Source organism: Anguilla anguilla, chromosome 4, assembly GCF_013347855.1.
Source record: "Anguilla anguilla isolate fAngAng1 chromosome 4, fAngAng1.pri, whole genome shotgun sequence".
In the NCBI taxonomy this organism is placed as follows: Eukaryota; Metazoa; Chordata; class Actinopteri; order Anguilliformes; family Anguillidae; genus Anguilla; species Anguilla anguilla.
In genome coordinates, this window is record NC_049204.1 from 33,834,624 (window position 1) to 33,862,112 (window position 27,489).

At 48.3% G+C, this 27,489-nt stretch overlaps 1 protein-coding gene across 8 annotated transcripts in view; it reads left to right on the top strand.

Annotated features, from left to right (window-relative positions):
• The window catches only part of LOC118225438 (partitioning defective 3 homolog), a 381,373-nt gene that overhangs the window by 36,969 nt on the left and 316,915 nt on the right, over positions 1 to 27,489 (top strand). For all 8 annotated transcript variants that reach the window (XM_035413832.1, XM_035413834.1, XM_035413837.1 and 5 more), the window contains exon 2: positions 16,088 to 16,189. In XM_035413832.1, the coding sequence (XP_035269723.1) occupies positions 16,088 to 16,189 (102 nt within the window). The remainder of the gene's footprint in view (positions 1 to 16,087; positions 16,190 to 27,489) is intronic.

A 27,489-nucleotide genomic window follows, 5' to 3' on the forward strand; every position in this document is an offset into this window, starting at 1 on the left:
GTTTTGTTTGCTATTGTACCGGCTAACAATGCGCCCTTGTGTGTGTGGGTCCTCACAAGCTTGTGTTGCAGAGCTTGTTCTTCCTCAATAGGCTGTCTGAGGCTGTCTGAAGATTTGGACTCTAAATCACCTTGCTGTTTATGTATGTTGACATGAACTAGAGAAAGCGGTTGTTTTTCAAATCTCTCTCTCTCTCTCTCTCTCTCTCTCTCTCTCTTGCTCTGTCTCTCTGAGTGGTGGGGTTATTAGGACGGCTGAAGGACGTTATTTACCTCTGCATATAGGCATCAATACTGGTTAGAAAATAAGATCAGCTATCCGTCTTCTTGAGTGGATTTCAATGACAACATTGTCTTATTTAATAAACATCTCTGTGATGTAATATCCTTTCGATTGCAGTGTGTCCATGAGTGAACTCTGTGAAGGGTAATGGGCTTTTCTGTGTGGATGTGTCAGAGAGAAGGCCTGGCCAGGCTAGGCAAGGTATCATTTAAACTAAACAAAAATGCTAATTATGCCAAAGAGGGAAACTTAGATTATATACAATATCAGTCAGTGATTGGGCAGTGCAGTAGGCACAGTGATTGGATGATTGATATCAGTGCTGCTTTGTAATAGGGTGCTGTGGTGGGCACAGTGATTGGGTGAATGATATCAGTGCTGATTTGTGATAGGCCGCTGTGGTGGGCACGGTGATTGAGTGAATAATATTAGCGCTGTTCAGCGGTAGGAACAGCTGGGATATTAAGTGCGACTGACACGTGCAGCACAGACATGTGGCGGTCAGGATGAAAGGGGATACTGGGAAATGTATGCGGGACAGCGAGAAAATGGAGAGAGAGATAGAGAGAGCGAGAGAGAGAATCAGACATATGCAGACACTGGCTTCCTTTCACATCTGCCACAGGGGACCAGTTCATTTCACTTCTCCCGCACGTGCGCGCAAATGTCCTCTTCCAGCCTGTGCCCCGGGGTCTCCCCCCCCGCACAGATGGCCATGGTCAGCACCCTCGCACACAGATGGCGCCATCGCATGAGTGGAACATAAAGAGCTCCTGTCACTCAAAATGAGCATCCTGCACCCACGCTCTCTCCTGCACAAGAAACTCTTTCACCAAACACGCTGACAGGCTGTCAGCTGCAGGTAGATCGAAACAAAGAGGGACGCACGTCTACCTTATGCAGACAAGCCCTTGAAACGCAGTGCTTCCTTTAGCCCTTTAGTCCTCATTGAGAGAGTCCCCTTTAGGTCTCCTGTCATTGAGAGAGCAGAGCCTTGTGCTTGCGTTGGACACCTGCTGTAACGCGGCTCGGTCTGCTGCTGGGCCTTCCCGCTCGTTTGCTTGCTGTGAGCGTCGCTGTCCGCGTGTGAAAGCGGCGTTGGCGGGCTGGGGAGGCAGCCTGCGGCCGCCCGCTCACACGACCTCACAGCAGAGCGAGCGTGCGGCGGGCTTGGCAAGCAGCGAGCCCAACGTCCGCCCACACTTCACACTGCCACTGCTCAGGGCCAGAGCCCAAACGCCCACCGCACTGCCCTGCTGTCAGCTAGCCAGTCATAAGGGCTGTCTGTTAATCACACGATCTCTCACTTAATCAGGGAGTCTGTCTATTAATCACACGATCTCTCACTTAATCAGGGAGTCTGTCTATTAATCACATGATCTCTCACTTAATCAGGGAGTCTGTCTGTTAATCACACGATCTCTCACTTAATCAGGGAGTCTGTCTATTAATCACACGATCTCTCACTTAATCAGGGAGTCTGTCTATTAATCACACGATCTCTCACTTAATCAGGGAGTCTGTCTATTAATCACATGATCTCTCACTTAATCAGGGAGTCTGTCTGTTAATCACACGATCTCTCACTTAATCAGGGAGTCTGTCTATTAATCACACGATCTCTCACTTAATCAGGGAGTCTGTCTATTAATCACACGATCTCTCACTTAATCAGGGAGTCTGTCTATTAATCATGTGATCTCTCACTTAATCAGGGAGTCTGTCTATTCATCACATGATCTCTCACTTAATCAGGGAGTCTGTCTATTAATCATGTGATCTCTCACTTAATCAGGGAGTCTGTCTATTAATCACACGATCTCTCACTTAATCAGGGAGTCTGTCTATTAATCATGTGATCTCTCACTTAATCAGGGAGTCTGTCTATTAATCACACGATCTCTCACTTAATCAGGGAGTCTGTCTATTAATCACACGATCTCTCACTTAATCAGGGAGTCTGTCTATTAATCATGTGATCTCTCACTTAATCAGGGAGTCTGTCTATTAATCATGTGATCTCTCACTTAATCATACAGTCTGTCAATTAATCATATCATCTCTCACTTAATCATGCAGTCTGCCAATTAATCATATCATCTCTTACTTAATCATGCAGTCTGCCAATTAATCATATCATCTCTTACTTAATCATGTGGTCTGTCAATTAATCATACTGTCTATCATTCAAGAAGTCATTCAGTCAATCAGTCTATCAGGTAGGGAAGTCAGTCATTCAGTAAGGCAGTCAGACAGTTATATTGCAGTAATTTGTATTGGAAAACCAAACATTTTCAAATACAGTCATGCCATCAATAACATGAAAAATATCATATTTTTCATATTTTGGCCACAGTGCCCAATTGCTGATGCCATGTTCTCTTGCTTCCTCTGATGGTTTCCCCTTGCCCTCAGAACAGAATGCTCCTTTCTTTCTTATTTAAAGCAGCCGTATGTTGAAGATGACGTTTAGTGGCGGTAATGGATTAATCAGCTCTGTGATTGTGCCAGCGGTTTCAGCCTGTAAGCGGACAGGCTTTATCAGGCTCCGGTCCCCTGTCTGTGAACACGCCAGAAACCCATTTCCAAAGACTGTCAACAGCTCCTCTTCAATTACCGTGCTTAACGAGCATGCAGATCGGCTCTCGGCGTTGTTTTGTAAACATACCTGAATTCCGTTAAGCAGTCATCTTAGACATGTCTGCTCCTCCGCTCAGCTGGGGCGCGCTGTGGTCCTTTTGTCCCATAGATGCGTGATGTCTGCACGCTCCCCGTTCCTTTCTGCTTAAATCGGGGAATTGCCCACTTAAACGAAAAGAGAAAGCAACTTCAAAATACGGCGATGCTCATCGGAAGGCTTTTGAGTATTTTTTACGCCTGCCTGGTGTGTGTTTCACCCTATCTCTAATGTTGCTTGTTTTTGTGAGACTGGTGATTGATATAACAAGCTTGATGAAGTCTTCACGTCTAGATGTTTTTTACTTTACAGTGCTTGTGCTAGCCCATGGAATGCTGTGACTTTGGAGCGCAGTACATTTCAAAATCTGCATTTTACACTAATATTCACTTGCCTTCTGATAAAATGGTAAATGGACTGCATTTATATAGCGCTTTTATCCAAAGCGCTTTACAATTGATGCCTCTCATTCGCCAGAGCAGTTAGGGGTTAGGGGTTAGGTGTCTTGCTCAAGGACACTTCGACATGCCCAGGGCGGGGTTTGAACCGGCAACCCTCCGGCTGCCAGACAATCGGTTTTACCTCCTGAGCTATGTCGCCTCCTTAGCTTAAAAAAAAAAAAATATAATAAATAGCTATTTTTGCCACAAACATGCCAACTCGCAATAATAGAACACAATTTCGTAAATCAGTGTTACCCACAGGTTGCGAGCCAGGGGCGGGGGGTTTTGTGTGGTTGTGGCGAGGGTGAGAAGTGGAAATTGTGTATAAAAGTGAAAGCTTGCTCTACTTCCTCAAAAAAAAACAGCTTGAGTTGGTGTTGGAACATCAGTTGAATGAATATTTATAAATGAAAGGCGCTCGCATTGTTCTAATGATTGTTTTAATGAAATTGATTAGCACGGTGTAAGTGGGAATTGTGTGCAACACAATCCCCGCTGCTTGCGCTTGTTGGCACATTTGGCACAGACAGAGCTCAGGCACAGGATGGGGATTCACTCTCTTTGAATCTCGCAGTGCGTCACCTGCTGTGTTAATGTGTTATAAAAACAACACAAACCTCAGACCCCAAAAGATGATTGGCTCAAAGAAACAGGAGTAATTATTTTGTTGTGGTTCAAGTCTGGGTCATCACCTGTTGTACCTACTCTTTAAGATCTTTGAATACTGAATACTTTTTAGAACGCAGTATATTTTTTTCCTAGTGTTTTGGATCTTTTTTCTGCATAAAAGATGCAGAATCCTGTGTAACACGGCCGCTGCTTCACAAAAACAAAAGTATTTCTTCTGATTTATTTCCATGAAAGAGAGCTGAGGACCTCTGGCTGAAATAAAGCAGTTCCTTAATATTCTGTCTCATTCTGTCAGGCCTGAGAGAGTGAGGGGTGGCTGCTGATCCCCTCACTGTGGGTCATGATTTATGCTGAATTGCTGGAGGTTCACAGAGCGCTCCAGATGAAAGCGATGCGCGTCAGATGCTCGTCTCTTGAGTTTACAGCTGCTGCTGCCGCGGAGGCCACGTTTCCGCTCTTCCTCTGGCCCCATTCAGAGGAGAGCGTCAGAGAGTCTCCCGCTCAGGCTGTCACCTGCGAGGCTGAGGCCTGGTACTGCGAGGGCCTCTGAGGGTTCGCTGCACAGAGTCGCCCCAGTCCTGCTGCTTCCTGTCTGAGGAGGCGTGGACTCTTCTGTTTATCACCCCCACTGTTCTGGGGTGTGATGGGGGGGGTGAGGTTAGTGAGTCTTTTTGCCGTGCCCTCAGTCAGGTACGGGCATGTGGTCTGGGAGCGGAGAGGGGTCTGCTCTCTCTTAGGTCTGCCGAAATGTTTTACATCTTCCATTTTTACCGCTGGAAGAAGTAGGCTATTTAGAGTCATGCCGGTCAAGCCACTTTGGTTCGTGAAGCGACAATGGGGTTTGTACCCGCAACCTCCCTGTTTCCGGTCCGCTCCTTTAACCAGCCCGTCTTGCCGCTATACCGCCGCAGCTGTAGCGCTCCAGCTGCTGATGGCGTGTGCGGCAAAGGGGCCGGAGGGGAGCGTGTCACCCCGCGCTCCGGAGGAGAGAACTGGCTGGGCGGCTGACGTGATTTATCAGCCGCAGCCCCCCTCTCCCACATGCTAAGGCACACGCGGCCCCCGCTAACACAAAGCGTTCTCACTGCGTTACTGGAATGTTTCGTCAATGTCGTGCCACTACGGTGCAGCAACATTGTGAGAACGTTTTGTGTTAGCATGGACACTGCTTCTCCGGCTCAAACTCAACGCCAGGCTGCCTTGAACGGCACAGAGATCCTGCTTTTACCGTCAGGCTTTTTTTTATGAGAAGACGATGAAAAGCTCAAGCTGTGCTTAGCTCCCTCTTAGAAAACTGTGGAAGGCTTTTGGCCTTGTGTTTATAGAGCCTTTTATCTGCACTTTAAGGTACTCTCTTTTCAGGCCATAAGTTCAGCGTAAGCATTTGAATATAATGGGTTGTCAATGTAATGTGTTGTTGCTGAACTTTATGTAATGTTATGTTGTTATGAAAGCACTTTGTGCCGTCTCTGGATGTGACTGGAATGTGTTGTCACAGTCCTTTTCGCCTTCCGTGCACCCTTCTGAGAGTGGCAAACAAAGCATGTGTTTCATGAGAGCGTTGCAGAATTGGTAAGAGGCCAAGCATGTGGAATTAATAAATCTTAATACATTCAGAGAATTTCAAGCAAGAAGTTTGGGAGTGCTGTTGATTTGGCGTGGGCCAAAATGTAATAGCTGCACACAGTTAACAGAATTTTATTCAGACAATAACGTAATATTTACAATGGGTTTCGAGGATTGTAGTTTTTTTCTAAAAAGGCTGGGACTGATCAGAAAGTCTAGATCGAACGTATGACTTTTTTTTTTTTTTAGTAATCCCTCACCACATGGCCTCTGTATCCTGGTTAGCATGACCCTCTTCCATTATGTATGAACTCAAGGCTTTGGGATGGTGATTTTTGACTCAGTGCTGGTCCGGCATGTGGATGAAATGTGGATTGAATGTGAAAGCCAGTGCTGTGTGCCCCCACCGGTTTAGATGTTTTTGTTTCTTTATTTTTGTGCTGGTCAAATTTTCATTTCCACATTCCGATTCCCACCCCCCACCCCCCCCCCCCCCAAAAGAAAAAAAAAATTCTCCCAACCCACCCCCCATTTAAAATTGGAGCGGAAGTATTACTCATGCTCCCCTGGATAGTCCTCTTCCTGTGGAGATGGCCAGCTGTGATCTGAAGTGCCCCCTACCTGTCAGCTTCAGTAGTGCCCTCAGAAGCCCCGCCTCCTGCCTGTGTGACAGTAGAGTTCAACCTCCTCAGGGAAAATGGATTCTCCGCTGCTCATTTGTGCTGAGTGCTTCGGTGCAGCAGTCTTAACGGCCTCTCAGCACCTCTTCTGCCTCCTCCCACAGGCCGTGTGAACGGTCCTCAGGAAACCTTAAATTCACTGTAGGATGTCACAGGATGATAGAGGTGATTTCCACAAGGAGTAACCACTGAAGCCTACATGGAATGGCATTATAGACGGACATTGTTTAATTTTTCCTGCTTGTCGCTCGGATGAAGGAGACTTTTGATATTGTTCAAGTTTATTTTGTTGGCCTATCAGGATACTTGTTCCATAAGCCCACACGTGCAGGTGCACTTTCACTAGTGGGCTGTGGTGGAGGAAATTGGTTGGTTCTCTCAGGTAAATTGAATCTGCATCCACTTGCGGTTTTGCAGTGATTCACCTTTCTGTGATGTGCACTGAGATCATCAGGGAGGCTTCACAGACCACATCAATAGCATGTTAATTCCATACATGCGTTCAGCGACTGATTTCACCCAGAAAAGGGGGATGCGGTTTGGGAAAGTTCTGCTCTTTTAAAGAGCGCCCCGCGTTTGCTGCGTTCGTGTAGAGCGCTGCCTCTCCCCTCAGGGGTGGGCCTGAGTGAGTTAGCGAGCGAGCTAGCGGCCGCACACCTGGCGACACGGAAAGAAAAGGCCTCAGGGAATGAGCACGTGCAAGGAGAGCAAACCGATACCGAGAGACGGCGTGAGTGGAGGAACAATGGAACAAGGGAGGCAGAGCGAGGGAAACGAACAGAGAGACAAAGAGAGTGAACGAGGGGGTTAAGGGGGATAGTGGGAGGATGAGCGAAACGGTTTTGCTGAAGGTCAGTGAGCGAGGGACAGTGAGGCAGTGAAAGCATATGCAGCTCTAGTCACGATAAATCACCGAAACTGCATTAGTTATATTACTGACAGACTGTACGCCGCAGCCCTGAGTGTTAAATTCACTCAGCAGGCCGTACCGCACCCCAAGAAGACCCCGCAGATCAGTCCTGAGGCTGAACTCAGCCAGGCCCCTGAAGCTTTCCTGTACTCGGAACGCCAGAGTAGCTCGAGCGTGGAACGGGGATGTTGTTCTAAACGGTCTCGGCCGGGCCGATGTGTTTGCAGAGGCAGCGAGTCGGGTGGAAGCCGCTCCGGTCGGTTTATAACCCGGAGGCAAACCCCGTCCCGCTGGCGTGTCAGGTGTTCACGGTGCTGGGTGTGCGGCCATATTTTAAACACATCGCAGGCCCTTGTCGGGGGGAACCTCAAGCGTGTACATGTCGTATATGTCAGACAGACTGTGTTAATATACAGTCCAAGCTATATGTCATGCTGGAAGCAGTGCGCCACACGTCCATGGTTTGCTGTAAACCTCAGGCTTCACCGCAATAGGATAAAATTAGATTTTTGAGGCAACGGTTCGATATTTGCCAATATCACAAATTTTGCTACAATTCGGTCCGAAATGATCCAATATAGTAAGAAAGAATCGATATATATACAGTATATATATATATATATATATATATATATATATATATATATATATATAATCCAGCTAACACAATCCTATTACAATGTACACGTACAACCAAAATGAGGTTGAGAGTGCAAAACTTATTGATGTCACGTTTAACAGAAGGAAAAACGACACTAGCACGACTGAGTCGGAAACGTACGCGATGATGTTGGCGGTGTTGCTAGAGAGTAAACCTCCGATTAAGGACATTTAAATAAATATTTTGCTATGATTCATGATGATTCGGAGCGATTTTTGCATGTTGTATCGATTGGATTGGATTGGATCGTCGCCCTTTGAACCGGTGCATCGATCCGGATCGATTGTACACCCCTAATTTTTACTGTCCCGCTTTCACTGTGAACTGGTAAGGCACATCTCTTCATGCTCCATAAACATCAGGCTCTGGGATCTTGCACTGCCGCCATGAAGCGTATGTCCTGTGTAGGTGTGTGTGATCGATATCAAGCGTGCGAATGATATCAATGAAAACATCCTCTCTGGCGGTCCGTGTCTCATCAGACCGTAACGTTTTGATCGAATCGCCCACCGGCTGCGTAGGCTTTGTACTGTACGTGGCGGGTTGAGGTTCGTCTGGCGGGGTTTGGAGTGCATTGCCTCGTTGAGCGACGGCTCTTCAATGTCTCTTATTGTTCTTTGTGAGCGTGGAAATTCTGGAGATTTTTTGCGTAAAAAAATCCGCTCGTGGAGGCAGAAACGCTCGAGCTCCGCGCCGGCGACGCGACAGGGCCTGTTATCACGGACATCTCACGCTCGCGAAGCCTCTGAGGGAGACACAAGGCCTTTGTTTGCTCCCACACTGTTACGCTGCTCCTCCTCCTCCTCCTCCTCCGCCCGCCTGCGGCTCCCCGCCGCCGTCTCCATTAGCCCCTCTCAGCGTCTGAACCGCCAGACGGCACGCGTTCTTCCAGATAGTCTTCCTCCCTTTGCTGCTCCGCTGCATTGTGGAGTAATGAGTGGTCTGTGTGTGTCGTATCTCATCTGGTGAAGTTGTTGAAATCTTATGTTTCCTGGCTCTGGTCTGATAGGTGTAACAGAAATGGTCTTGCTTTGCAGAGGAAACGCGTATTGCAAATAATGCCATCGTTTCTGAATTTTTACTGAAGAAATCAGTGGGCTTGAAGATCACCCTATTACATTCAAACTTGGGGGCTTATTCAGGAACTTATTTATGTCGCACTTTTGGTTTGTTCGGTTGTGAAATGTTTTGTAGAATTGACGCCAAAAAAATTTGAAATTCAAAATCAGATGTGCGTGTTAAATTGGGTTGGGCGATATACCACAACAATAATTATTGAATACAATAATTGTCTTCGCCACCATATGGGGCTTTATCTCTTTTTTATTATACCTTAAGCAGTAGTAAACTAAAGAGGCTGTGTGAAATGCTTCCAGATTAAAAAAAAAAACCTAACCACTATTATTGATTGATAAGACAGCCAATCAGCACCAAAGTCCTAGAGCAGTGAGGCCTTGCTGCTGATTGGCTGTCTCATCACCCATTAGGTAAGTGGTGATGTTTTACGTTTTTTTCAGGAAGCATTTCAAGCGGTCTCTGAAGCTTTGTTGTTTACTACTTCATCGGGTAAAATTAAAGAGAGAAAGAAGAAAAGAAAGGCAATGCACCACACGGTGGCAATGGCCATTATTGCATTCAGTAATTATCGCAGTATATCACCCAGCCCTCGTGTTTAAGTGACAATTGATCAATAAATGAACATTTGCTGAATGTTATGGACAACAGCTCAGAGCTGTTGCATCATAACTTTATCACCATATTAAATGTTGCCATCGTTTTTCACACGTTGTAATTTCCAAGCCTCTTGCTGGTGGAAAGATGTTTTTCATTTTTTGGAAAGGAACCAGGGAGAGATTGCATGCGGAGCATGCTAATGTGAAAGAGCTGGAATCTGGTTTCGAACCCTCGGCAAACAGCTGCGGCCCCTGCCGCGCCCTCAGAGCGGAGATGGCGCTGCAGCGCTGCAGGACCCTGAAGCAGCGCTGTGTGTGCGTGTGGCGCTGAGTCGCTACTTGCAGGATGTGACTCACTGTTCAGTTAAAAGGAGGTGATGATGGCAGCGGGGCCTTCTGGAGGAGCTCCAGAGGGAAAAAAAAGAGCCATGGGGCGATTGCAGCGCATTAAAGAGCTAAAGCGGTTAACGAGGAGCTCTCCCAGCTTCGCTCCTGGCTGCCGCACAGGAGTTTACGCTAACCGCAGCTCCTCCCCCAACACTCCCCCCACCCGCCTCTGTGCCGCTTAGCACCGTACCTCCGGTAAAGTTCCGTGTCAACCTCCTGGGGGTGGGGGGTTGTGTAAGCCTTATGAAAATTTGTCGAACTTCTTTTTCCCCCCCCTCTGTGTTTAAATGTCTTTTTGAATAGTGTATGCTATAGCCCACACCTATCTTGTTATGAAAAGGGAAAGCGACTGCTCGGCACATTATCTCAGCAGGTTCTCTCCGTGCTTCTTGGGTGTTTTTGCAGGAAATGGGGAGGCGTGTGTCTGTTTGTCTGATGGGTGGTCCCATTCCCTGTTTACACAGCGTAATCTTCAACACTGAGGGACTGTTTACTGTTGGGTCTGACAGCGCTGCCTTATTATTGTTCACCTCCAAAAAGAACCCTTTAAAGACAGGGAAAGGGGTTCTGACAGACAGGGGTGGTCCCAGTTAAAGGTGGGACAGTCTGCTGGTTCTTGAAGTGGGTCCAACGAGTCCTACTCTCATCCCAGCGTCATTTTTGCAGCCAATGTCTCCGTGTTCCCAGCCTATTGTTCCTCGTGAAGTGAAAACCTGTGTGATAAATTAGCAGATTAGTTTGACTAATGTTCCGTGAAAACACAATTGCTACAGCCAGCTTCCTTACCTGCCTTGTCTAACTGATGATGTTTATGCTAGATAACAGAACAGCAATGGTTTGACTGAGCACAAGCAGGGTGCTGTGGTAGTCTGCCGTGTGTGAACTTGTCACCTGCGGAATATTTTTGCAGTGCGGGGATAATTCATTCTGAAAGTAAGGCGCTTCCATTAAGACCAATCACTTGAGCTTGCGTGTGAGCATGAACATTCTTCACAGGAAAAAAAAGTTTCATAAGGCAGGAGATCCATTTGAAAGAATTTCCCAAAGTGAAAGCTTGTGAACTATGTCATTTTTAAACAGCGCATCGACCTGAATAACTTGAGCGGTGACAGTCACCTGGCATTCCCAGACCAGCGGGTGCAGCTGCAACATCACTGAAGCACTAGTGCAAGTTAGCAATGCTAGCCAACTCAACATGCTTCAACTCAGCGTACTTGCTGTCTCTCAGCGTACTCTTGATTCTCCCTTCCTCTCACTAAACAGCCTTATTTTCAGCATTTACTGTATGTGTTATATGAAATTGAATTTCCTTATCCAGGTCGTGTCTGAAGAATAACATTACATTACATTACATTACAGGCATTTGGCAGACGCTCTTATCCAGAGCGACGTACAAACATTGCTTACATTCCGTACATACGATCATTTTGCTTAGCTGGATATTTGCTGCGGCTCTTCAGGTTAAGTATCTTGCACATGGGTGTGACAGCGGTGCCCCATCAGAGAATCGAACCTGCAACCGTATATTTATAAGTGCACGTCCACACGGTAGATCCATTCCAGTTAAAGTCGCGCTGCGCTGCCAACGCGAAAGCGCTAGTCGACGTTTACGCGGCCTGTTCTCCGTCGATCTAACATCTCCGCACCTGTGTTCAGGAATCCGTGAGCGCAGACGCTCGACGCATTAGCAGAACCGCGCTGGGGGAGATGCGGGCAGGCACGGCTGCCCTTTACAGAGCAGAGCCACGCTGACTGCAGGAGCTCTGTGCGCCAGCCGTGACCAGCGGCCCCTCCATGGAGCCAGGTCACCCCCACGTCCCCACAGAGAATGACACGCGCTCTCACCCTCCACCGTCTTCAGTATTTAACATCCTCCCATGGCAAGAGCACAGAGTGCCGATTCCCTCCAAATTCCCTCCAAATTAGCTGTAAAAGATGGCAGTTGGTTCAGTTTTGTATTATATGGGAAAGGACAGGACTTCTGTAAAAATTTAACTGCTTTGCAGGCAATTATTAAGATGATCGTCTCTGTCAGATGTTACAGCATGATACGATTTTAATCTAATCGTTGTCAATGTTCCCTTCCACAGAAGATTAGCAAATCTTTTGACTGGTCTACCCTGGCTTCACTTAGGGAAGACTGAAAGTCTCGTCACTGCGTTTAATTTATGGAAATCATGCCATGAAGATTTGCTTTCATTTGTGATGTGGTTACCAAGTGTCTCCCGAACCAATTTGCATCGTCTGCAATTCCTGCTCCAAAATATAGTATGCTTATCTCAAAATTACGGAGAATTTGATTCTTTGCAATTTTCCCAGAGCACAGGAGTACATGGGTGTAAATAGCAAGCATGCGCAAGCTAGCCCTTAGCAGGGAGCTGAATTCAGTACAGCTACAGCATGTTTCTGCAGAGATTCTGAAAAGTACATCATATTTTTTTCTGTAGCCACATTTGTTACATTCTTTCTACCTCTCTGTCTCCCCTCAGCCAAAAAAAAGACATCTCTCTTTGGTGTTCCATCCACCCTTAGTTAATTATTCTCTCAGATGTGCGTCTCTGAGCCTGAAGTTGAGCCTGAATAATGTGCTTCCTCTTCATTTGGCCAAATCTTCCCCCAGTTCTAAACAGGCCAAAAGAAGTGCCCTATAATTATTTCATTGTTATACGCAGTTTAAAAAGTGGGTTCACCAGTTATCGAAGCGTTCTAGAAAGATATGGATCTTGGCCGATAAGACCGGGGAGACTGGAGGTGTTTTGCTTCCCCGAGCTGTGGCTCTTTCTCCAGCACCGCGCTGCGTCTGAGAGGCGCTGCTCCAGGGCGCGGGAAGGCGAGCAGCGGTCTGTCCTGCAGCGCTGTCGATGGCGGAAATGGCGGAGAAACAGGTCAAGTACGAAGGCAAATACCTCGTGTCGCTCGGCTCGTTTGCCCGCGGCGGGGCCGTGACGGTGACTCAGCGCAGCCTGCACGCCGCCCGGCGCCCGTCTGCCGCGCGAGCGCTCCCGCTGCTCGCTCCCGCGCCGCGGCGGGGACGGAACCCGGTCTGACTCGCGCAGCCTGACCCGCACGCGGGGGCTGCTGACCAAACATCGCTTACCCCAGCCAGAGGAATATTTTAGCCCTTTTTATTAAAGTTTGGCGCAAATCACTGCCTTTATGACACTGTCATCTGGATGAGATTTCCTCTTAAGCCCAGTGGGCTAACTGTGTGCCCTGTGCCCTGTGAAAAGGAATAGCCTACTAGAGAGAAACGACCCCATGTAGGCTAATATTTAACCTAGGTAATTATCAGGAGAGAATATGGACATTGTTTTGTATAAATGAATGACTGATGGCCTATGTTCCTGTTTTTCCCTGGTTGGAGGGGCTTGAGAATGACGCATCTGTAGCTTCTGGTCTGGCTGCCCTCATGCCCATGGGCTCTAGAGAGTGTGTGCTGCCTGGTAGGAGTTGAGGGCAGACTTTGGTGTGGAGGGGGGTGTTGGTGTTCAGGAAGAGCATATCTTTCTTGGGGACTAGAGGATGTAGAGTTGCATTTCATTGCATTTCGCTGAACCTGCATTTCATTGAACCATTTCACTGAATCATTTTGTTGCACACTTTTATCAACTGCAGAAACTCACTTTCCTGTGTTGCATTCAGGTTTTTTTGTCATCCTGTTCTCACCAGGATGGAAGACGAGTCAAAGGGGATCCGTTTCGCAGTGCTTTTGAACGAATGCTTTGAGCTCCTTGTATCATGCACCGAGCAGATCAGAACAGTTCTGTAGTCCCGCACCAGACATCGGAGCAGGACAAATTAGCTACAGTGATACCGGAACATTCTTTGGTCCGCTTGCGCTTCCAGTGCAAACCCAAGGCTAATGGGAGCCTTCACCTGGGAAACAGTCCTCCCACACTACGAGAGTTGTAATTTGTCATCAGAGCTTGGATAAACATTCGGCCTTATCCGGGCCTAAGTATCTGTTCTTGTGTTTGCACACCCCCTGAAAGTGGTTCTATTCAAGATTTTCCCCTAACGGAGGTATGAGGCGTTCTGTGGCTGAGCACGGGCAGGTCAGAACCGCACTGCTGAATGTGTCACACCCACTAATGAAAAGCCTTCTACTCCATCAGCTCTCAGTTACAGCGCTGGATTGGATCATAAATCAGAGCCCATTAAAAGACCTTTCACTTTGAGATCTGGAGAATTCTTTAATTATGAAAAGTCGTAAAGTTGTGTCTGCCGAACAGCCAGCGGATTTCCAAAGAGGGCCAGATAGCCAGTGTCTGGATCGCCTGCGCTTTGGGCACAAAAGCAAAACTATTAACTGCAAAAGGCTTTAACGCAGCAAGGGAAACGGTGTCAGAAATAACGAAAACATGCCAAACGTGAACAGACTGCATCGGCAAAGACAGCAGTCATAAGTCGAAGCTCACTGACAGGGGACTGACAGACGGTTAACAGGATGGTTGCTATACACCTGAAAACTAAAGCTTCTTAAAACACAACTGAATAAACACCTCTATGACCCTCAAAAAATTCTCCATGGTGAGCTACACACATAGTAAAATGTAGTGTCTGTTTAACTAACAATAGGGACCGTATGTACTCTGTAAGAGTTTATTTAACACTGAACACTTTACTGTGCAAAGCTGGTATTTATGGCAGGGCAGTCCAAAGCTAATGCTCAGTGACCTATTACCTGGTGTAAGGAGTACAGAACCAGGACCCCTGCGCAATGGAGAAAAGTGAAATATGCCACCATTGTTCTGGCTGGTTACTGTCCGTTTTGTGTGTGTGCACTTCACCCAGAACGGCAGACAATTGCTCTGGTTCCCATCGCATTGCATATCTGAAACGGCCAAACGCGTGGCGTTTCAAAACTAGCGAATGTGATTTAGACTCTGTGGGTTCAGGGAACATTCCTGCGCCCACTCCCTTACCCTTCCCTTTGCCCTGCCTCAGGTTAGCTCAGCTATCTCATCCACCCCGTGGGATAAACAGTAGCTTTAAAAGGTCAAATTGTGATTGGCGCTCGAGAGGAATATGGGGAAATGTTCCACCCGCAGTTTTTTTTTTTTCTGTGTTTGTTCATCCTTTCAAAAGCAAATGTTTTCCATTTTTCTGGTCCTGTACCGCTCGTATAGAATGGGGTCTGCGAAAGTGCTTTTGTTGAAGGTGCCACGTCAAATAAAGCTGATGGATGGATGCGGATGCAGCAGGCTAAGAGCCAGTCCAGAAAGGTCTCTTTAATGATCCGGTGATTGATGAGTGTGCGTGCTCTGCGCCTGCTCTTATCAGTAAGGAAGCTGATTGGCTGCAGGGCCTGCTTCGGAGGCTTCCTGGTGAGAGCGTGGCTGTGATGGGGGTGGGTGATTATAGTATATTTAAGTTGTGGGCACAGAGCAGTAGCTGTGAAAAATAGCAGATCTTCTCCCCCTGACACTCCATCCAGCCACTGACACAGTTTACCCGTCATTAGTTACATCGCCTGATCACCAGTCACTTAGTGGTTCATGATCACCTACTGAGGTCAGGAACTTTTACTCCCCACAGGGAGTTGTCTTGCTGACCAGCCAGCCCATTTACTAGCATGGGGGAGGGTATGTTCATGTGAGGGTATGCGATGTGCTGTAATTATTGTAACTGAACAATTGTAGAGCATGTAAAAATTTAAACAAAATGAAGACTAGCCTCTCGATTTCCTGAGCTGAAGGTATATATTTTTTTTGTACATGTAGAGTAGCTTCAATTATGGTTTTCAAGGCGAACTGTTGACTTGTTTTGTTTCCTGGGAAGTAATCTGTTATATCATGAATCAAATCAATTCTCTCTCCTTTTAATTGTATCAAGCCTCAGAAGCCTTTGCTCTCCCACTCCTCAATGGTACAAAAATATGTAAAAATAGGTGATAAAAATAGAATTGTAAAAAACTGTAAACGTAAATTTGCAGGAAGGCTAAAGGTGAAAGGCAGGAAAGCATTCTAAATAAAAAGAAAAAAAGCATTTTTCTCAAGCATAATCACATTTGCACAAACTAGTTCGGCCTTCTTCTGTTGAATTCTGGGTAGAACAACGATTTTGGATGTGACAAAGATGTCGTTTTATTTGGTTCTTTCGTTGGTCCGAAGGTATGTTGAAATGCTCATCGGTCTGCCGCAGGGATGTGATGTGATGTGATGTTCTCCTCCCCCAGGACCCGGGGTACTGGTTACAGGTCCACCGCTTGGTGCACGGCGATGGGGGCATACTGGACCAGGACGACGTGCTGTGTGAAGTGGCCGACGATAAAGATCGGGTGAGTGGGGCGCCTCCCGCCGGCGAGGGTTTGAGCTCTGATACGCATCAGGAAGCTGACAGATGTGTGCTGAAATGAGGGAAGTGATTCCTCATTATGATAGAGCGAGGCATGCAGGCCTCTTTACCTCTACCTCCCTGGTATGCTAAGATATGAAAGATGATTCTTTTTTTTTTTTTTGTATGAGTGACATTGTGTAATGTCAAGATTGCTCATGACTTTCATGAGATAAAGATGGCCATTGGTGTAAGTCTGTGTAGGCTGCTGGTACCTTGTGAAGTGTTTAAATATGTTCTGTATCATTTCATAACGATCTCTTCTTGGCATATACTGCCTGTCTTTGAAAAGTGAATAACATAAGTGTTAGTCTCAGGAATACAAAAGTGTCCTCTCTTGCCAGGAAGACACAAAAGGCCCATTTATTATTTAAAGTGTAAATTCAGCCAAGAAAACCTACAATTAGTATTTTTAAACAAGAGTAAATACCAATAAACAGCTTATCTGTCTTTAAACAGCTTGAACCTGTAGTATTATTATCCCAAAAGGAAATCTGAAAAGAAAGAAAGAGTATAACCAGCGGGGAACCATGATCAAGTCTGTAGAGCTGGGTCTTTAGTCTGTGTCAGAGGAGGGGTAGGGTTTCTGCTGTTCTGAACACAGTGGGAAGCTCATTCCACCACTGGGGGCCTAGAACACACAGGAGACATGACCACGAAGTGTAGACATGGGGAGGGGGGGCAGCAATTTGATACAGTGGGAACCAAAAGTCTGAGGACACGACCAAGAACTGATTGTTTTCATTATTTATTAAGGGCTAATACAATTATGATACTCCATTTAAACTTCTTATTCAAGTATACATATTTTTTAAATAATATAAGTTAAAAAAGTGTAGGTTTTTATAATGTAAGAGCGCTAGCTGTACTGACATTAATGGCTGGTACTTTCATTTAATGGGTGGTTTTAGTTTTCCAGATATTTGCATATTGAGTTGCGGGAACACACATTGAATGAAATAAAGGGTGTGACAGCGTATAGGGAAATTCTGAGCTTATGGCAGACGAACCAGATATTCACACAGCTTCCCATTTCATACAGGCAGTTTGGAAATGTGTTAAAATTTTGATTTGTAACTTCTCATTCTTGAGTAAGAAGTGTAATTGGTGTATCATAATTGCATTATTCCTTAAAGACAACCTTGGTAGTGTTCTTACACTTTTGGTTCCCACTATATATCAAGAAAACACATATACTTGAGATCCAAAAATAAAGCTTATAATACATTTGTGTATGTATACTTTGACATATTAAAGCAAGTCTTCTGTCCTCTGACAAGCTCTTACAGTGTGCGGTACCGTAGTGATTAGACTTGACTGATTGGCCTCGTTCTCAGAGCTGCTCCCAGTTGTTGGGCCGATAAACGGATGAGTCTGTTGACTCTCGCCGCGCTCTCGATACCTGCAGCGCTAATGCGGCTAATCTGCTGTCGGCCATTTCCCGCGCGGCATGGTGAGAACCCGTTAAAGAGGTGCCGCCTTCCTGCCGCGTTTTTCCGCTAAACGCATCGATTTGAAACGGCCTTCCATTAGGGGAGGTCCGGCAAAAACGGCGGACGGCGCGGCGTCGCGTCGACCGCCGCGACGTCTGTCACCCGCGCGGGCGGCGCGGGGCAAAGCGGTTGGCGCACAGCAGCTGAGGTGGGTTCGGCTCGGCCTCGGTCAAAGACCTGCGACGTCTGCTGCGTGAACGCGCTCTGTTGAAGCCCCTGCGGATCGCCTCAGTCCCGAAAGCGGCTGAATGGACAGCATCGGCCGAACAAAGATTTATTTTAGCGCGTGCATAATTTACCTTTCGGACCGAGGCCCACAGCGCTGATAAGCCGGGGTCTGACACGCAATACGTCCTCCGTAATGGGAGGGAAACAGAAAGGGAGGCGAAAGCCGGGGAGACGTGCGTATATTGCGGAGCGATAATACCGCAGACAAATCAAAGTGTGTTTAAGATGAATTATTCTCCCCGCTGTGCTCCTCCATTAAAGCGATCTCTCCCTCCGTCTGTGGCAGGCCGTGCTGATGATTCATGTTTCAGATCCATGCTCGGAGCGGTGGACTCGAGCTGATTAAAAGCTCTGGGAAATTACATTTTTTTGCGAGGATGAAGCTAAACAAACGTGATGTACTTTCAGTGCTCGGATTCTGAACTTGAGTTACCTTCCCCGACCCCCTCTTTCTCAGTCATGTTTCAGACCCTCCAGAGCAGGTTTTCACAGGGGTTTGTCTTTTTTTTTCTGGTGGGATTGTGGGTAATCTCCCACACACTGCTGTGTTTCATTCTGATGGTTTTTGGGTAAAAGCTCTGAGAAAGTGGCGGGAGTTTCGAGGCCACACCAAATGCACACGTTCTGCACGTACTGAGTGAATGTGGGATTTGTCCCTGAACGCAGGATGTTATTGTTGTTGATATGTCCCTAAACATGGGAGGTGTCCCTGAGCATGGGAGGTGTCCCTGCTGGCGGGAGAGTGTGAGGCATGTGGGAGATGGTGAGAGACTCCCTTCTGCAACAAACATGCAATTTAGTCAACTTCCAGCAGGAGAGTTCTTTAGACAATGGCAAGTCTATGACCTTGTAGTGCTAATCACAGCCCCCTCCACACACACACATGCATCTGGTCCCACACACACACAGGCATGTGGTCCCACACACACACAGACATCTGGTCCCACACTTGGCTACTGGTTTGGGCTTCCACCTTGTAGCAAGTGGCAAAGTCACTTCATAGAGAAGATTTTCTGGTTTGCTTTGTTTGGACAGCCTGACTCAACTACTGGTTCTATCACCTTACAATAGACCCTACTGATCAACGGAGTTAACCACAACAGCATCAACCTAATTTTCCTCTAATGCGCCACTTTGATAAGAGTATTTTCAAGGGTCATAAAAGGGATTTGCATTGCCCCATTATGCCCACAGTATTGGTCATCAGGGCACCATTATATCAATGATATAAAATGAAGTAGTGAATCAGTATAGTATGTTCCTTAGGAAATAGGAATCTTTAATGTAATTATTATAGCCTGCGTAATGCGTCTGCTTGTCACATAAATGATTCAGTTTAATTTGTCCCAAGCCCCCCCTTTTTCACGTTTGAAGTCGGTAACATTTTATTACTCCTTAACCTTTGACCATTAATGAATTAAAAACATCTCAACATACAACGAGCGGCTGTCTTGAAGCGGACGTTGCATGCTGCAAACGACTGCAGTCCAGACACGATTAGCGTTAGCGCCGATAGCATGCAGCACCACACGGCTCATTGGCATTCATCACATGAATATGTTCCACTGATGTTTATTAACGGTTCAGTAATGGGGCCTCATTTGTGTGTTACCTGCTCGTATTTGCAGAAACATAGTTACTTGCCCCAGGGAGAGGAGGGTTTCATAGGAGAATGATGTCTTGCAGACTGGTAGTTTGATGGATTGCTCACATAGACACGCGCGCATGCACACACACACACGCGCGGTTTAGCGCAGCTAATTCTGCACTCGCTCCAAGGGAGACGTTAGCGGTCTGTGCCCAGTTCCCGTTCCCGTTTAAGGGTCATTAGCGGCCCGTGAGGTGGCGGCGGCGGCGGCGAGCTCGGGGCGTGACGGACGGCACCGCTGGTCGTCTCTTAGCCCGTCGCAGTCCTGACGCTGCTACGCGGCTGCAGTTTGATGCATGTGCGTGACAGAGACTGTGGGCAGTTTGGCTTTACTGCCACTGTCTACTCGATGCACTGTCTCCATATATTTTGGTGCATTTACAATGGAAAGTTCTGCAAAGTCTTCAAGAGGCCACCACAATCTCTTGAGATGTAGGCTATTAAAAAAATGAAACGTGCCAAAAATAGAAATATTAAAACAATTTAATATATATTGAAGGGTTACACTTTGTACTGTAAGCACCTGAACAGGGGGAGAGATAGAGCATGTACTGAAGGATTAATACATTGTAAGGGGTTGTAAGGGATCATTCTACAGAAGTGTGGTATTTGGAATTGCATTGTCATGAAATGCATTTTATTTTTGGCACTCAAACGTTGTGGTGCAACATTTACCTTTTAACTTAATGAATCCACACAAACACCAAATTATTTTTATACATTCAGTCAAAGAATGCGTGCATCATCCTTTTTTGTCACTGACACAGAAACCACCAAAAGTTGCCACGGTAGGCGGTTTCTGTTGAAAATCCACCCCTCTGCTTTTATAGGTACAGTATGTGTGATATACTGCAAGACTGAGTCCTGTCATGCTGGCCTTGGTGTCCATGCGTGGAACGTGATGTGCTGTGTATGGACTTCATTCAAGGGCGTTGCAGAGCCCTGTCTGGGGTTTGTGCGTCACCCTGTGACCCCAGCCGGGTGTCCACACCTCTGTCATGCTGTTGGCTTGTCATGCTGAGTGACCCTCTGCGACCCGCAGGGAGGTTTGGCTACGTGGGGGGGACCCTCTTGGCCCCGCCCACTGAAAGCCCAGCCCCCTGTCCATCTGTCAGCTGTTTGTCAGGACGCGTGTCAGAAGCGGGGCGGCGCTGTGTGCTGGAATTAGACTCGGGTCCCTGTGACGACTCCCCAAATAACCGTGCGCAGCCGGGGGGGCCAGGGACTGGCAGGGGTCAGCTGGGCTCATGTCCTTAACCTTTGGAATGAGGTGAGCAGCGGCACTATTAGGACGCATGCAAGGGGACGCAGAAAAATGCTGCTGCATGAAGGATTCTCTCTCTCTGTCTGTCTCTCACACACACACACACACACGCTCCCCCCCTGCCCCCCTGCCCCAGGCTCTATCTCTGCGGTTGCACAGTTATTTCACCGCAGGTCCCTTTATTTTAGGAAACAGGGTTTTCATATCTGTGCCCCTCTCTTGCTGCAGCCCCAGTGTCGTGTGCTGAGCTGCACTGCGGTCTCGCTCCCTCAGACTAGGCGGGACTCAGCCGAGCTTCAGAGCCCCCGTCACTGCGTTCCATCCCCATGACGACCATCACTGTCCTCGTGAGAGTCCTTTACCCCGCTCAGACCCCTCCTGCTGAAGGCCCAGCCAGTGCAGGGCATGGTGAGGACCTGCACGCTAATGAAGATGTCTCTCTGGCCCACCCACAGTGACCGTCCTCCTGGGGACTGCCACAGCGCTGCTCAAGCCTCTGAGCCATGTGCACCACGTGGGAAGCAGCCCTTCTGGGCCTGCAGACTGAGCAAAACCCCCCCCCCCTTCAGGACGGAGAGACAAAAGGGGACAGAGGGATGAAGAGAAAGAGAGATGGAGGACAGGGAGATGGAGATGGATTGGTAGCCAAGCTTAGACAAAACGTTGTTGCTGCCATGTAGTGGCAACGCTATAGCCTTGACTAAACATTCCAGTAACATTGCGAGGACGTTTTGTGTTAGCAGGGAGGGGGCAGAAGGTAGCGATGGCGGCTGTGAGGTGTCTTTATCCTCACCCTGCATGGTCTCCCCTCACTAACCTCACAAACATTCCGTCCACGTAGAGAGCGGGTGATGACCTCATCACCTCTACCTCTGCTTACCCCGCCCCCACCCCCCCACCCCTCCTCATTCCAGTTCGCCAGGCCCCTCCCCCTCCCCCTGTGGTACAGCACGGCCTTTCACCAGGCCCCGCGGGACAGGGGCTAGCGTAGCGGGCCTCTGCCACATAAGTGCTATCTGGGCTTAATTCTGTTCATTCAGTCAGGGGCAGAGTTTATGGGAAGCCCGTTTCATTTACGGAGCTCAAGGCGGCCGCTGGGTCAGTGGGCTGTTGTTAAGCAGAAGCCTTGGCAGAGGCTGAAGGCTTGATTCTAATGATAGATAATTGGCCCGGAATTGCGCGGGGGTAATGCGAGGTCTAATTGAACCGTCGTTTGGCGTTTATCTGCGCGCTGTGCCAGTTTGTCCCCGGCGTGCCCCGCGACGGGATTTTACCGAAGTTTTTTTAGCGAGAATCAAAGTGCGCAGCGTGGAGATATCTTCCCCCATATGGTCATAGGCCAAATATTTAGCTTTCTGTGGTCAAACGGGGGGGTTTGAAGCTTTGGCAGGCGGGCCGCGCCGTTGGCCGGCTCCCCCCTGCTCTCCGCTCGTCGGCCAGTAAAATGTTTTTTGAGCCAGAATTCCTGGTTGGCCTCGGTCTCCATGGGAACCGGGAGGAAGCGCGGAACGCTGCTGGTGTTTGCGCCCGTCCTGCGGCCGCACGCCGCGGGGAGCCTCGCCTGTCAGCGCCGCCCAGAACCGCGCGCGTTCCCGTCAGGAGCGCTCAGTGGGCTCGGCCTGGTGCTTGTGTCAGCTGAAAGGATGCGTGAGCTGCAAGTCCCCCCCCCCCCCCCATGCCAAATTGCTTCCAACCTTGCCCCCCCCTTGTCTGTATTGACCCCCTCTTCTCTGTGCGCGTGAAAAGCCGGCCAGCGCTAAGTCTGCATGTCTGTCCCTTTCTCAGTCGCCGTGTCTGTCTGTGAGGTAATGACCCTGCGCTATGATCTGTTCTTCAATAACTCAAAGTCACCTTCGCCACACCCCGTAGGACCCTCCCCAAGAATTGTACTAAAGCATCTACATTGGTAGGCTGTATTGATCCATGATCTGGGTAGGTTTTTTAAATTGATTGTATGTTGGCTGTCCTTCCCTTGCTGGCTAACTCTTAAATATTATAGCCCCCATTCCCTGCTATTGTGTATAATGGTATTAAAGTGAGTTGTGCTTCCACTTCAGAAACACGCACACTTGTTTGTCGTGTTAAGGGTATCGGGGCGGGTGTGTGTTGGCGCAAGGAATCCGATTTTTCGCGCCGTTGGGCCCCTGAAGTGGCCGTCTGGGGTTGCCGTGGCGACGGTGGGGGAAACGACGCTGGCGGCACGTGAAGGACTGCTCGGCGCGGGCGCTCGGGGAAAGCGGTCGACCGTAACCGCGCCGAGCAACAAAAGCTAAGGCAGAAGGGGCGCTAACCCAAGCGCCGTGGCCCTCAGGTTCAGCTTCGAGCGGGAACACCGCTGAACGCTTGGACGGTTAGCTTATGGGGGGGGGGGGGGGGTTTCAGTTTGTAACCAGTGCCCAGTTCGGACCAATGATTTGTGACAAAGTGACAAAACTGCTTTGGAATGTTGCGGAGAGCAGGTACGGCTGTGCTAACGATCCTCTCAGAACGTCGCTGTTGCAGGCAATTCAGCTCGTCTACTCGCAGGGGGCGAGTTTTAGAATGTTCCGGAGAGTCACCAGCTGCAGCCTGTCACATGGCGAATCTTTTGGTCTGAGCTGGACTTAACGCTGTCAGAAATTGGCTAGAAACTGGGCAAATGTGCTGTGCTTATATCCTTATTACAGCGTTGCTTGCTGGAGGGTTACCCCACAGATGTGAGTGATTTACACTAGCAGGGTGACAAGCGGCATGTCTTCATTCAATCTCTGTTCTGTGTTAAAGTAAATAGTTTAAACACTGTGAAGCTGTGCTTGTTATGGCAGTGTCTGTATTGGGAATGAATGGATGACATCGACCCCCTCACAGAAGGAATAGGATGGATGACAGGAGCTGGTTGAGAAAGCTAATACAAAAGTGAATGAACCCCACCATGCTCATTGTGTTTAAATAGAGGGGTGTTTCAGCCAGGCCCTGCCGATTACTGTCACCAGCCGAGAATGAAGCTCTGCTGTCCTTTCTGGCGGCGTCCTTCTCTTCTGTAGGATGCGTCTGCCCCCTTGTGTTCAAGATACGCAGGTGCACACAAAAAAGCGACATTTTCCCATTGGCTTGTTTTCCTGTATTTTCATTGCAGTGTTCCATGCACACGTCATCCATCCGCCGGTTGTTCCAGCTAAGTTTATCTCTCCCTGACAGGCGGACGCATTGAGAGTTGTTGTACCCTGTAACGCGGAGCCTACAGGTTTAACCAGTCCGACAGGGGTTTGCATGTTGGCAAGGGCCCCCTCCGATGCCCTTTGTGTTAATGGAAATGCTTTTCGCTGAAAATGTGTGCGACCAGCATGTGCACCAGTATGCAAAGTGGCGTGCTTGCGTTCGCTGCATGTCGGAAACCGCTTGTTCTTCATGGTCTGGCGGTCATCCCACGTTTGAACGTTCTTGCTCTCGTCCCAACCCTTTAGTTCACTTCTGATAAAGGAAGACTTGAGTGGTTCAGGAACCTTTGCGACTGTGTTGAATCTGCTCTGTACGGTTCCACCACGTCCCCGGTGCATCAGTCAAATGACAGAGATGGACAACGAGAGGAGATTTTACACCACGTCTTCGGTGTTCGTGGTGAACAAGGTTATTATCGCGAAGGAAACTCTAACTTAAACGAAAACGGTCAGTTAAAAACCTTACCTGCAAAATGAAACAAACTGGAGAAACACGTCTGTAAGAAAAACTGGGCCAAGGATATTTGCCTGTAAACTAGCATGGTCGTCAGCGGCTTCCCTGTTGGGCTTCTAGGCAGTCACGGCCAGTAGCTGGCCGCATGCTACCTTGTGCGTTATGATGACTAACTGTAGAACTTTCGTCCAAACGGTGAGCCAGCAGGCGCTGCTAGCTCTGGTGGCCGAGACCTCCACACCGAAGCCCAGTGTCAAGAGAATGAGACAGAGCGCTGCCTAGGATTAGACTGAATACCTGACTGACGATCTGCTACACCTTTGGAATTGAGTGCCGGTTTTTACAGTAGATGTGACGAAGTTGTTTTTTGGGTAATACTTTGATTTTTGGAAGCTTTAACTTCTTGACCTGTCTTAATCATACTAGTTTTAAAATGGAGCTGTTGTTAATTTTTATCTTTAAAATTTACTAGTCATTTGAAAAGAGTTATTCATCTAGATAATAAATGTAGGCATTGTATACAGTATATGCTATAAAAACAGATTTGGCCTCAAATGAGTCAATTCAGTGTTGATGTTTCCACTTTTTTTCTATTAAGACAAGCATTCTTGTTCCTTATAGCACTTTCTCCCCCTGAAACTAAAATGAGGTCATTTTAAAATTAAAGAGGCATGGGTCTCCAATATACAAACAAAATTTGAACTAACATGGACTCAAAACCAAATGGAAACCATACTGAATTTGATGGAATGAGTTGGAAATGAAATTCAAAAACATTCAACAAAAGTTTAGAAGTAGAGACCAACAGAAAAAATCTAATTATAATAACCTTGAATGCTATCCTTCTGCCATTTTTGTATCAAAACCAGCTCTGCTCTGACACATACATTTCTCGAATGTCAAGTTATTGGTTTACATAAATAACTGTGTGAGTGTGTATCCGACACTGCTGAGCCCGAGAGGGAATACGACTGTGTTGCGTTTGGGCGTTTGATGTTTGCAGTCTATCACTTTCAGAATTATGCATAAGATCAGAAGGAAAGGTGTGGGTGCCTGAAACAGCATATGAGCACAAGCTACATCTGCTCTCATGAATGCTGAGAGGATTTTGACAAGCCCTGCTTTCGTATTGCTTAGAAACCGAAGGCAGAGAAGCTGACTTGGGTTTTTCCTTTGCCTCATGCAAACACGTCTTGAAGCTTTATCTGGGGCTGGGTTTGGAGTGATGACCTTCCCTGTCTGATGAGCAGGCCATGGCAATGTGCTGTCATGCTAAATTTGCACCAGTGCTGGGTGCTGGTTTGGAGGAGGGGGTGGTGTGTGGGAAAGAGGGGGAGGAGAGGGTGAGGCCTTGGAGAATTTTCTAGTGTTTTCCAAAAGTGACATGTGACCTAATAAAAGTCGTCATGCTGTCATGAAGCTTGGTCTGAAACAGCCCCCCCGTGCTGCCTCAGCAGTGCTCCCAGAATGCCGTGGGCTTCACAGTAATGCTGTGACAGGAAGTATGTGTGTATGAGAGCCAGCAGGAACTGCCAGCCAGCTCCTTCATATTTACGCAGTGATGCTTGTAAGCACATGTGTAGGCTCTCAAACACATGGATGTGCTTAGATGGACACACTGAGATGGACAAATGGACAAATGTGTAAAGGATGCTCAGTCTGTCTCTCCCTCCTCGCCCTCTTTCTCTCTCTCTCTCTGTCTGTCTGTCTCTCTCTCACGCACACACACATACACGCACACACACACGCACACATTCACATATACATCTAAAATTCAGGCATGCACACGCAGACATACACATCAAACATTCAAACACACAGGCACATGCTCTCTCTTGCTCAGGCATGCAAACACCCACACTCAGTCTTTCTTACAGGCTCATACATACAGTACACACACACAATCTCACACACACCCCTGCCGCTTCCCCCCTACACACACACACACACACACACAGGAGAGTGGCTCTCCTCTCCTAACTCTCAGTGACAGGATGGGGGCGGGGCCACGGCTGACAGGTGACAGGTGATTGGAGGGGAGAGGGGGGAGCACAGGAGGCTGCGCCGGGAGCTCGGCCCATCACCTCCACGCTCATCACACCCCACCGTCCCCCCCGCCCCCTCCGACACCCTGAATAATTCATACCGCGCTCCTACAGGAGATGATTAACTGCCCGTCCCCTCTGTCAGCGGCCTCGCCTCCGCCCCTCCGCCCGCTCCGCGCCGCGCCGCCGGACCGCTACGCTCAGACGAGCCCGTCAAGTATCGAACGAACGAGCCGCCAGAGCCACGGGTCTCATTAACATTCCCTCCCCCCCGAGTTAACCTCAGCCCGCAGGATCACGCCCCGGGACTGCCAATCCGCAGCAGAGAACACAGCGCCCCTCTCCGGAGCCGCCGCCGCGGCCGTAGCAGCAGCGCGGACGCTTCCGCACGTGCTCAGTGAGGTTTATATCGCGCGTAGTTTATTTCAGGCGCGGTGCGAGGTGCACGGGGAGTTCGCCGAGCTATCAGTATGCTAAGCTGCTCTTTGTGTGAACTTTCTGTGTCGCCTCTGTAAAAAAAAAAGAAAACCCGTTTTAATAGGTCTCCTGCCTGCCTGCGAGCGGGAAGAACCAGAGGTCCTGGCCCGTGTGAGCGGGTGCCTCTCGGATGTTTCTGGGCGCGTGTCCTCGCCCGTCCACACTGGCTTATGCACCTGGACTGCTCTGCAGTCAGCTCCTTCTCTAAAGATGCATTTAGAGTCAGCGCGGGTGCGTGTGAGGACGGTTACACGTGGGGACCGTGTGAGGACGGTTACACGTGGGGACCGTGTGAGGACGGTTACACGTGTAACCGTCCTCACACGGTCCCCACGTGTAACCGTCCTCACACGGTCCCCATGTGTAACTGTCCTCACACGGTCCCCACGTGTAACCATCCTCACACGGTCCCCACGTGTGACCGTCCTCACACGGTCC